At 37.7% G+C, this 12,758-nt stretch overlaps 1 protein-coding gene across 4 annotated transcripts in view; it reads left to right on the forward strand.

The window, feature by feature from the left end:
- Window positions 1–12,758, forward strand: part of FAF1 (Fas associated factor 1) — a 506,656-nt gene that overhangs the window by 154,951 nt on the left and 338,947 nt on the right. For all 4 annotated transcript variants that reach the window (XM_073007304.1, XM_037999795.2, XM_037999798.2 and 1 more), the window contains one exon: window positions 1,348–1,394. In XM_073007304.1, the coding sequence (XP_072863405.1) occupies window positions 1,348–1,394 (47 nt within the window). The remainder of the gene's footprint in view (window positions 1–1,347; window positions 1,395–12,758) is intronic.

The following is a 12,758-nucleotide window of genomic DNA, read 5'->3' on the forward strand; positions in this document are numbered from 1 at the left end:
CATAGCAAACACCCTACCCTCTATTTCCATTCAACAGTATGATGGTATGAATTTGACCCACCTCTGGCAAATACTTAAGTTAATATTTCACAAAATACCCAAACTCCTGTTGGCAATGGATTTCCAGGCAGCTGATAAAACATTGAATTGATAGGTGTATTTTGTTTTTGTGGGTTATTCATTTTGATGTGGATACAGAAGGGTAGGGAAGGAGAAGTTGTTATGGTATAAAGAGAGAGTTGGAAAAGTTGGGCTTATGTTGTTGTTTGTTTTTGTTTTGTTTTCCTGAGAATATTCTCTGTTACCCTGCAGTAAGCTGTCTACAGTCCAGGATTTGACAGCCTGCTTGCTTAATAGCCTTCAAAAACATCCATGTCCTGTCATACCTGTGCTATGTTCTGACTACTTGGTACTGCTTAGAGATTAGTTTTAGGGATGTTTTATATAAGGAAACCTCTCCTCTAATGCTGCCTCCTTTTGTCACCTGTTAATAGTCATGGTGTTAGGTTTATTGAAGGACTTTTGCCTCTATATTCTTTTCTTCTCAATGTTCTTTTCATTAGGAGAAATGGCCGGGCATGGTGGCTCATGCCTGTAATCCCAGCACTTTGGGAGGCCGAGGCGGGTGGATCACCTGAGGTTGGGAGTTTGAGACCAGCCTGGGCAACATAGTGAGACCTCATCACTATAAAAAGTGATTAGGAACCCCATCTCTACTAAAACATGGAGAAACCCTGTCTCTACTAAAAATACAAAAGTAGCCGGGCTTGTTGGCTCATGCTTGTAATCCTAACTAGTTGGGATGCTGAGGCAGGAGAATTGCTTGAACCTGGGAGGTGGAGGTTGCAGTGAGTTGAGATAGCGCCATTGCACTCTAGCCTGGGCAACAAGAGCGAAACTCCGTCTCAAAAAAAAAAAAAGGAAAGAAAGAATAATGATCATAACATGAAATAGTACTTTCATTTGTGATTTTACATCTTGTTCTTCTCAGTTTGACAAAGGAAATGTTTATAATATTAAGTTACTGATTTTTCCTGTTTTGACATCCTTAAACTTTGGGTTCGGTGGGTGTTTTGCCTGAATTAGAACTGTGGAATTAGACTTTATGACTCAAGGTTTGGGGATATTACATGTCAAATGCATGTTTTTTAATTTTTTAAAATACAGTTTTATAACTGAGAAATATAGAAACATGTATTTAGTAGACAACATTTTGCCTCACTAAAAAAATTAGTATTATATTTAAATAAATTTTTAAAAATATACTTATTTCCTTTGAAAGTGTTCTCCATCACACTTGGCATTTATCTGTTTCTTTCAATGGCCTTCTCTGTTTCTTGTTTGCAGGCAGCTATCAATGGTGTAATACCCCAGGAAAATGGCATTCTACAAAGGTATGTTATAAAGTGCTTACCAGTTAAGATGACTTAGCAGAACAAAAAACAGCTAACTGTTAATTTTTTTGTTTTATTTTTTAATGTAGCATTGATTTGGGGTATATAAGTTCATTAATATTGTTCTTTCAGATATTTCTATGTATTATATTAATTCCTTAAAGTCTCCAACTTTTAACTGTATAAAATTACTACATATTTGGTAACACCATCTTTTAAGGTGGTTTTAATTTTTAAGAAAGCTTTTCAAGCTTGTTCTTTGATTTATAAGATGAAAGGAACTGTTTTTAAACTATTAGCACTGGCTATTGGCTTAATAACCCCAGAATATGGTTGTCAAACTTAACTATACAGGCTTTATCTCCAGGCTTACTACAGACATTTTCTCCTTCCCTTTTAGGTTCTAAATCAAGTGTATGATAATTTGCAACAATTTGAGGCAGTTCTTAATAATGTAACTTTTTAGAGTACTGAACTATTTCACTTGAAGTATCCAGTGTTAACAAGTGGAATGGTTTTAGAGGTTTTGTGTTATGGCCAGAAGGTAAAATTGGAAGATGTGGCCAAGAGAATTATAACAGTTACAACGTAATTCCTTAAGTTAAAAATAAATTCATGACTTCTGTCTCCTTAAGAATTAGAGACTCTGGTTCTAGATTAAAGAACACTCTAAAGTCTTAGGAGGTAAAACCATTCTCCCTTCCAAGTGTAGTTTAATTACTTGATTTTTCCCGCCTTTCCTATCAATTCAAACTTTGGCTTGAATTTGGGTGGCTGGGATTTCTAAGTCACTGAAGCATGATCTGCTAAGTGCAGATGAGGCAAACAGAAACAGCAGATTAGGAATGAGGTCGTTTTGGAGAGCGAGAAAAGTACTCTTGCAGAAACATCAGGAAGTTCACCGTGAACTGCAAAACGTGCTGTTCTTTATAAGAAACCATGTATTTAGGATGGAAGCAAAATTCTGTTTGATACCTGTACCACCTTTAATGATTAATGGTTTTTAGATGAAAGCAATGATAAAACAGACCTATATCCTCATTCCTCTCTTTTAAACTATCAGAAAGATTTTCATCCAGAGTAAATGCGGCTGATTTCCAGAGTTTCTACCAACTTCTGTTTGTTTAATTTTTAGTTTGTTGTTTGTTCAAAAACATTCAATTCTATCGAAACCCTTGCCTAGAAAGCGAATCAGATGAACTTCCTTTATGGTCATTTTTTTCTTAGTTTAGAAAGTTTTACACTGTTAAATATCACTCCAGTTTTATTTTTGAGTAAATGTTATTGCCACTTTTTGTGCCAAAGTTTTTGCTATGCAAAATCTGTGTGGATTCAGCTACTGGATTCTGAATACACATTGGATATATCATCCAATTAATAGCATTTGCCATAGGAGAACTGTAGAAACTACTTCTCCCCTGGAAACATTCCATCTTTCCTGTCACAGATTATAATTTTTGTTTAATATATTTTATGACTAGAAATTCAGTATTAAACTGATTTCTCATAAAGTTACTATAATATTTGGGGTTGAACTTTGATCAGAGTAGGATTTTGTTGGTTTTGTTTGCTTTTTTTGAAGGAATGAATCATATGTCTACATGAGAAAATCAGTTGTATCTAGTAATATTCTTCAACTATTTCCTTCCTAACATGGTTCTTTAGCTTTGAAATCATTGTGGATTTAACATAACTGAAAATTACTCTTGTATGTCTGCTGACCAGAGGAAAACAAGAGGGCTCTTTGTGTACTTTCTCATAGGCTTAACACTGAAAGTAGAAAGCACTAGGCTAGAAATGGTATATTCAGGCGGTTAAAAAGATCTTTGTTTTGTATGTTTGGTTTTTATAATAAAGTTGAATTTATATAGTCTGTGTATACAACTGTTAAATTGTTAGTCCATCCCTTACTTAACAAAGAAAGGAGGTATCAAATACTATAGTTTAAAGAAATTACTATATAAAGCAATATTCATGAGATAATGAACTTTTGGTAGGAAATAAATACCCACCTCACTGATACATGTGTTGATGCTAAATTCCTTTGACTGGAAATGATTATTATTATTATTATTTTGTTTTGAGAGAAAGAAGAGCCAGTATGTGCCTTATAGCTTTTCTTGAAGTCAGGTTTTTGTATGAATCCAAGAGGGAATATGATTTTTAATGTAACCATAAACTTCAAGGGAAAGAAACTTTGTTTGAATGCTTAAGGCAGTGTGCTAGGCAATTGACATATTTTTATTCATTTAATACTCACTACAACCTGTAAGAGGTAAATGTTTATATTTTATGTATGAGGAAATTCAAAGTTAGAGAGTTTACATAGGCTTGCCCAAGTTCACAAGCATAGAAGCAGGTGGTGAAGTCTAGATTGTCTTATTTTAAAAGCCATGCTCTATCTTCTCTATTACTCTGTCCTCTTCAAGATCAGTCAGTGAGGTATTTCAAAACTTTTAAGATTTTTCCTTTGCGGGCTGGGCATGGTAGCTCATGCCTATAATTCTAGCACTTTGGGAGGCTGAGGCCGGCAGATCACTTGTGGTCAAGAGTTCAAGACCAGCTTGGCCAACATGGTAAAAACCCTGTCTCTACTAAAAATAGAACTTGAACCCGGGAGACCAAGGTTGCAGTGAGCCAAGATTGCACCTCTGCCTTCCAGCCTAGGCAACAGAGTGAGACTCCATCTTTAAAAAAAAAAAAAAAAAAAAAAAAAAAAGATTTTTATTTTGGATAAAGAAGTTGAAATTCAATATATGTACATAACGTCTTTCTTCCACAGCTTTGTTTTTTATAGTTATTATTTTAGTTGTAAGCTATTAAAGGCAGATATTATTATTCCTCATTTTACAGGTAGATAGGGTAAGTCATAAAGTGACTTGGCCCAGATGTTACAGCGTGATGTTGATGGAGTCAGGAATATAAGCAAGGCTTCTGGCTGTTTCTCCAAGGCTTATTTCACTAGACAGTATATTGCTAACACAGCATACTGTGTGTAACTTATGCAGTCATAAATGTAAACTATTCAGTCATAAACAAACATTGAGTATGTGTATTTACATGGTCTGATATATTATTTATTTAACATAATGTCCAGGGCCTCTTTAAAAATTATTTTTGGATATATTTTTAGGAAGAAATGTTAGTGAATTACTTGTATAATTGGAGAGCTGATGCCATGTTTTCAAAAAGTAAACTTTATAAATTAATAGCATAATTTAACCACTCACTAAGTGGATGGTATTTATTAACTCATACTTGTTTTATAACCCAGACAGGTGTACAGTATATTCATTTGTCCATTGTTTAATTCATGGAGAACACCTAGATAAGACAGCATTTATTTTCAAACCTTGACCACTAGGCTTTCAGAATATATAAATGCCCAGCTTTTTTGACTTAGAAAATAGCCATTATAGCCAGTTAGTCTCTATGCATTGCTTTGTGTAATTTCCATTTTAAAAACCTGATTTAATTGATTCACAAGTTTATCTCTAAAATAAATGTGGAGTTTTTTTTTTTTTTTAGGAGATGCCTAAAGATTTTGCCATGGCATAGACTTTAAAAAATAGAAATAATTAGCAAGTACAGAGTTCCTGTTTACTTTTCTTTCTGTTCATTGCCTTCCAAGAGCCTGAGTTGTTTGTAGAGGAAAGTTGAGTAAGGATAAAAACACTTGGTTGAAGTTTTAGAACTAAATTTCTACATAGAGCTTCCAAATCGGTGTCATTTTTATATTTATTTATTTTTAAGGTACAGGGATCTTGCTATGCTGCTTAGGCTGGACTTGAACTCCTCCTGAGCTCAAGCAATCTTTCTGACTCAGCCTCCTGAGTAACTGGGTCTACAGGCATGTGACACCTTGCCCAGTTTCCCATTAGTATCTTTTGTTGTTGTTGTTGTTGTTTTGGGAGACAGGGTCTTGCTCTGTAGCCCAGGCACAATCACAGCTTGACTTCCTGGGCTGAAGTGATCCTGCCACCTGAGCCCCCTGAGTAGCTGGTACTCTAGGTGCTCACCACCATACCTAGCTAATTTTTGTATTCTTTGTAGAGATGGGGTCTCATGATGTTGCCCAGGAGTTCTAGACTCCTGAGTTCAAGCCATCCTCCCACCATGGCCTCACAGAGTGCTAGGATTACAGGCATGAGCCACTATACCTGGCTTTCAATCAATATCTTTTTTTAAAAAAAGATATTTATAGATTAGTCAATCTGTAATGATTACATTATTAGATGATTAAATAGAAAAGAATAGCAAGGCCAAATTATAAGATCGTGGTTTTCACAGCTGGGAAATTTTTAAAATGCATTTACTCTTTTTTGATTCGATAATTTTGGATGTTTTTGTATTTTTTGGATCTCATTAAATGTTAGTGAAAACTGATGGGATCATTCATTGACTGGTAAGATCTCTCTCTTCCTCTCGTTTTTTGGATTGCCTTTTTGTTTTGAGACGAGGTCTCACTCTGTCACCCAGGCTGGAGTGCAGTGGCATGATCTCAGCTCACTGCAACCTCTACCTCCCAGACTCAATTGATCCTCCCACATCCACCTCCTGAGTAGCTGGGCTATAGTCATGTGCCACCAAGCCTGGCTAATTTTTGTATTTTTTGTAGAGATGTGGTTTTGCCCCAGCCATGTTGCTCAGGCTAGTCTTGAACTCCTGAGCACAAGTGATCCTCCTGCCTCAGCCTCCCAAAGTGCTGGGATTACAGGTGTGAGCCACTGCACCTGGTCTACCCTAGCAATTTTACCAGAGGGAATTTTAAATAGGGAGTCAGTTACACAGATATGGAGAAGTTTGAAAGATCAGAAAAGGGATGGTGAGACAACCTAGATAGAATGACTGCAGGAGGCAGCTGTACCACCAAGCGCAGGTATGGGTGGTTCTTTCTGCTTGGCAAGGAAAGGAGCCCAGGGCAAGAGCAGACTCATAGCTTCAGTGAGAAGGGTAGGGATGTGGAGGTCATGATTCCCATTCCAGACCAAGAAGCAGCAGCTAGAACACATCTACTGGGGAGAGCCCCCTGCCGACCACCAGTGGGCACAAAGGAAAGTGATAGAGGAACAAAGGAAAGAGGCTGATGGAGGTTGAGGTTAACAAAACTTTATTTGCAGCTCAGTGGAAGAGCCCTAGGAATTTGTCCCCAGACATATGAGAAGGAATTCCTGTTCAGCTGATACTGGTAGCTTTGGCAGGATGCAGAGAGACTTACGGAAAAGGTGCTGGGGGAAAAGAAAAAAAAGCTAGAAGCTAACATCAGTGGTTGATGCTAAAACAAAATGAGTGCCACCATTGGGGTGATATGTAACAACATCACTGGTAGGGTGATGTTGATAGGATCAGTGTGCAAACTACAAGAAGATAGGGGTGTGTGTATGTGTTTGTGTGTTTGCTGCCAAAGTTTCTATTCTGTTACTGGTCATAAGGCCATAGTTGATACTGTGAGTTTATTTCACCATTTATTCTGTATTCCCTGTTGTCAGCTAGCACCTCAAATGGTCAGGGTTTTTGTTTTTGTTTTTGTTTTTTTTCTTTTCCCCTCGGTGGAGCATCTTACACCTTCATTTTTGAAGAGTCAGAATCCTCAGTTTACCTGCTTTTTTATTAGTTGTAATTTTGCGTTCTTACTAGACATGCCCCCCAAAAATCTCCTGGGCTCCAGTCATAGTCCATTGTGTAGCAGCAGCCCAGTTTTTTTCTTGGTAATCAGGACCAGTCACTCTAGCCAGTACTCCTTCCCTAGGTGGTAATTCAGTGCCACGAGGAGTGCAAAATGGCCAAGTAGCATTTTCAAGTTCCTATTCAATAGAAGTGTTGTGGAAATGTTACATCTTTGGGAACCATGATTTCTGAACCATCAGCACCCAATGTTGCAGGAGGCAAAAGTTTAGTAAGCTGTTAGGCATGTAAGAGGAATCACTGTGAACACTTAATTCCCATACATGTGTTTTCTGGCAGTATGAAAAATAGTGTGGTGTTTTGGACACTGATGTAAATCATTTATACCACATACTTTCAAGAGGAACCCCAATCTTTGAGGTTATCTCCTAACCAGTGTCATAACTGAATCTTTAGCAAGTCATTCTGTTCTGTCAAGCTAGCTGCTCCTGGGTAATGGCATACACAGTGATCCCAGTGCTGCACTTCTTTTGCTGTGAAACAAGTTCCTTAGTTAGAACCAATGTTGTGTGGGAAGCCATCAATACTTAGGTATTCCCTAAGTCCTTGAATGGTGGTCCTGACAGATGCATTGCTGTCAGGTAAGTCAAGTTCCTATTTAGAAAAGTGTCTTTTTCAGAGAAGATAGATCACTGCCCCCTCCATGATGGAAATATTTTATTACCAGGTCCCTGGGAAATGGCACCTTATTGGGGACTCAGTATTAGTCTGTGTCACTTGCAGTTTAGGCACTCCATAGTTTGCCTAGCTAGATGCAGCCTTGGTGAGGGGAAGTCCATGTTGTCGTGTCTATGCGTAACCTCCATCTCTGTTGACATGGCCACATTGTACATTAATGCATCAAGCAGCCTCAGTAGGAAGGGAAAAAAAGCTGACTGAACAATGTCGTCTTATCCATGTTATTAAGATCGTTTTTTAAAATTGGTTAGCCTTTAGAGAATATTCACTTAAGAAACAAATATATTTAGCCGGGCGCAGTGGCTCACACCTGTAATCCCAGCACTTTGGGAGGCCAAGGCGGGTGGATCGCCTGAGGTCAGGAGTTCGAGACCAGCCTGGCCAGCATAGTGAAACCCTGTCTCTACTCAAGATACTGCCCCCACCCCCCAAAAAAAAAATTTAGCTGGGCGAAGTGGCGGGCATTTGTAATCCCAGCTACTCAGGAGGCTGAGGCAGGAGAATCGCTTGAACCCAGGAGGCAGAGGTTGCAGTGAGGCAAGATTACGCCATTGCACTGTAGCCTGGGCAACAAGAGTGAAACTCCGTCTCCAAACAAACAAAACCAAATATATTTTTATTCTGTGTGCATTCTAAAGGATCTATTTTCATATCTCTTCTCCAGACTTTCTTGTCATCCAGTTTTCCAATTTTATTCTTTTCAGGACCTGAACTGCTGGCCAACCCATCATCTATTGCCTATGATTCAATGTAGATTTATACCTCAGGCTCTCTCTCCTTCCAGATGAAGTGGTGAACATAGTACAACATTAAGTTCTCCCTAGTGGGAGGCTTTTCTTTCACTGCTGTCTTTCAGGGTTATCATTGATTGTGGTCATAGTACTACAGCAGTGTAATTTTGATTGGTGCCAGCATATTGTACATAATCATTTTTTCTCTTCCCAGTCCAAATTTTTTTCCCCTCAGTTAACTTAGTTATTTCTTATTAATTGTTGGGAAATACAAAGTACAGCTTTCACCCTCATGTGGTTTCAACCACTGGACTCTAGAAACTTTACCAAGGTGGCAGCCCCTGTATTTTTGTGGTATGTGTCTGCTAATCCCTAACATGCATGCGTCCTACCAAAGTATCAAAGTATAGGTTTAGTTTTCCTTATTTGAAGTGCATAGGACCAGAAGTATTTCACATTTCAGTTTTTTTCAGATTTGGGGATATTTACTTTAATCATACTGGTTGGTTGAGCATCCCTAGTCCAAAAATCCGAAATGTTCCAGTGAGCATTTCCTTTGAGTGTTATGTCAGTGCTCAAAAAGTTTCAGAGTTTCGAACATTTCAGATTTCAGACTTTTGGATTACAGAGACTTAACCTATACTTGCTGCTTATGCACTTCAGGACCTATCTATGTTGTCATCAGTGTAATATCATTCTTTGGAATGTCAAGTTAATCAAGATCTCTACAGACTATTATTATGACAAAATGTCAAGTTAATCAAGATCTCTGACTATTATTATGACAAAGAGCAGGAGAGTTGATGTAATCTTTAGGAAAAGACAGTGAAGGTATTAGTGTACCCTGCTATGTGAAAGCAAAATGCACGTCCCAGTGCTTACAAATTAGTGTAGAAAATAAAACACATATGCAAGATCATTTGTTTCCAGTGGTCCCTTCTTACATTACAGTCCTAACTCCATGGATCAGGAAACCAATATGGAATATCTACCAGTTACTGAGTGTGTTTTTTTCTATTATACCTCCAGGGCCTAGGGAAATAACTGCAGGGTAGATTGACTGACTGATCACATTTACTGTGAGCTGATTTGGGCCAAAACTTCACTTCCAACTCTAGTCTTTCACTTTTGTAAATTCCCCAGTAATTAGCATCATTTTAGAGTTAGCATCTAGTAATCTCCTAAAAATCTGGATATTTTCTTTTTATTGGCACACAGATACTCTAGTAAACAGCTGCAAGTGTCTTAATGGAAATCTTAGAGGAAAATTTACAATAAATACTTGTGGCACTGTTGTGTTTTAGGGGGTCCATGCCTCATTTAATCCAGGGGCTTTATGTCTGTGAACCAACTTGTGTTTGGAAACTGGAAGTGACTTTGATTCTCCATAGTGGTCACTGAAGTCAGGATTTAGGCTACCAAGTCCGGGGGTTCTACTGTTTATGGATCAAGTAGTGTTTTAATAGACTAACCTTTAATTTTGTTCCTTATAAATACCATGCTCAGTTCGAAACTCCGTCTCAAAAAAAAAAAAAACGAAACAAACACACACACACACAAAACCACATTCAGTTAAGTACTTTTAAAGGTGTCTGCAGGTCTTGTATGTCACAACCTTCTTGATTGTCACTTTCTGTCCATGCTGTGCATTAACATGATTGTTCTTACCTTTTCTCTGTCAAATTTTACCATTTTACCTCTGCCACTCTGGAATCTGATCAGCTTGTTCAGGAGTCTTTCTCAATCATGCCATCTCCCCATGTCATTCCCAACTCACAGAAAACAGTCACCACAGAGTTTTTCAAATACAGATTCCCTTACTAATGTATTTTAAAATGCTTTAATACTGTATCCTCCAGGACCTCATGGATGATGTATAGGATGGTATGTATATATTCAGATTATACATGGTAAATCTACTCCAGCATTCCTGTTTCTTTAAGCATCTGTATTTCTTCTACATTATGCTAGGAAGGTTCAGGCATCTCATCCATATGAAATGACTCTTTTGAGAGTTTTCATTTAGCCAACTAGTAAACTATTAAGAGTTTAAGCTAAGAGCTTTCACAAAAGTGGAGGCTAGCATTCTCAGTCATGGGAGAAGGAGCTCTTCACCGACGTATCCTCATTCCATATCTTAGGGCCTCACTCCTTCAAAAACAAAGGAAACTTAGAAAGTATGTTTATTCAACTTTCACCATAATTCTGCAATCTGCAAAATTAAATTTTGGACCCAATTCTTGGCAGAGTTGTACCTATGGTTACAACAAGTAAGAAACTTTTAAAAGGCTATTTTTAAAATTTTGTAGCTATCTTGTCATGACTTGAGCTGAAAGTTAAAAACTTAAAAACTCTGTATCATTTTCTTTTTTAAGTCTCCAAGTCAGAAGCAGCCATCCGCAAGTCCTTGGTGTCATTATTACCATCAAAATAGTCAAATCAAACAGTAATTTGGTTCTCTTAGACTCTTGTTTCAATAGGCATATCATCATAATTAGCTACAGGTGATAATGCAGTAATCATTATGCCAATGCATGGAATGCATCACTAGTATCCCGTTTATTATTGACAAGGAGCTAGCAGTGAATTGAAGGTCACGGTCACATAATCAAGCCAATTCTTGAATCCTGTCTTTGAGAGTATGTTTCCTGGGAACTCTTTACTGTATCAGGATCCAATCAGGAAATGAAACATACTAGATATTTCAGCAGAGGAAATTTAAGGTGGGATTGGTTACATAGGTATAGAAGACTGAAAGAGCAAAAAGAGGTAACATGGATATGGTAAACGCCAGAGGAAGCTACCACTGTTAGGTTTAGGGAACAGAGGGCTTTAACAGAACCATGAAGCACAGAGGAGCTTCATGAAGCTGGGGATCAGACCTCTGTGAATGTACACTGTCCAGCTGCTGCTCGTGTTTAAGGGAATATCAAGAAGCTGGTTATAAGAATGCTGAAAAGAGCTGAAGACTGGAACCCACCTACAGGGTGATGCTGATGGAACTGTATGCAAGCAGGAAAAAAGAAGTCTCTCCTCCCTTCTTTACTAATCTCTACTAATCTCCTCTTTAACTACTAATCTCTAGATAGCATCTCATCTTGGTAGAATCTAACAGGAAACCATCTAGCAGAAGAAAATACAGTTTTGCGGAATACTGGCCCCAGCATCCCAGAGTAGACCATATAGAAAGGTGGATTTGAAGTCAAAAAACAGTAAGTCAGTGACTAGCTTTTTCTTAGGTTTTTCTTCAGTTCTGAGAAGTTATGACAAAATTTAGAGATGTGGAATGTCATCGCACGGATTCTGTTCATAGATGTTTAAGAGCTCACTTTAGATTTCAGCTGTGGGATTCTTTCCTGCCTTTGGACATTTTCTTGGTTCCCATGTTTTTTTGTACAAGATTACTTTCTTTGAATTTAACACCTAGGAGAAAGGATAGGTTTTTGTCTTGGATCAGTGATTACTGGATTATCTGAGCTCTGTTGATTGAAAAACTAACTGTTTTTGAACTTTTTGGAATATGATTTACAATGAGAAATACTTGGAGTCCCAAACACATGTACATATACAACTATGTAACAGAATAAAAAGTTTTATGGAACAATAGTTGGTCCTGTTAAGTGACACAATACTGATAATTTCTATTCTAATCTTTAAAAGACTGATCACAACTCACCAAGTCAACGATGTAATCTATAGTTTGATGAACACTGTTCAAAGCAGTAGTATGAAGAAGGGAAATTAAATAAAAAATAAAAATAAATATAACTATTTTTCTGCTTAATTGAAAAACAATTGAACATTGTTTTTTCTTAAATTCAGGTTGAGAAGAAAGATGTTTTAGAGCTGGTCTTGAGTTCTAGTGGTTGTGAAAGACAACATACCATACTGATGTTGCAGTTGAAACACTCCTATGGTTCCGTCTCTCCCCACCTCCTTCTCTCAGAGAGGAAAAAAGAGAAGTGGCAATACATGTGATAAATTAAGTCAGAGAAAAGCCAAATTTTAAAATAATTATTCCTCTACTTGTTTGTTTGGCAAATATTTGAGTGCCTCCTATGTATAAAATCTTAAGCTCAGGGCAGAGGATACAGCCATTAAAAACACAAGTAAGGCCGGGCGCGGTGACTCACGCCTGTAATCCCAGCACTTTGGGAGGCTGAGGCAGGCAGATCATGAGGTCAGGAGTTTGAGACCAGCCTGGCCAACATTGTGAAACCCTGTCTCTACTAAAAATACAAAAATTAGCTGGGTGTGGTGGTACGCACCT

This window comes from Chlorocebus sabaeus, chromosome 20 (assembly GCF_047675955.1).
Source record: "Chlorocebus sabaeus isolate Y175 chromosome 20, mChlSab1.0.hap1, whole genome shotgun sequence".
Taxonomy (NCBI): Eukaryota; Metazoa; Chordata; class Mammalia; order Primates; family Cercopithecidae; genus Chlorocebus; species Chlorocebus sabaeus.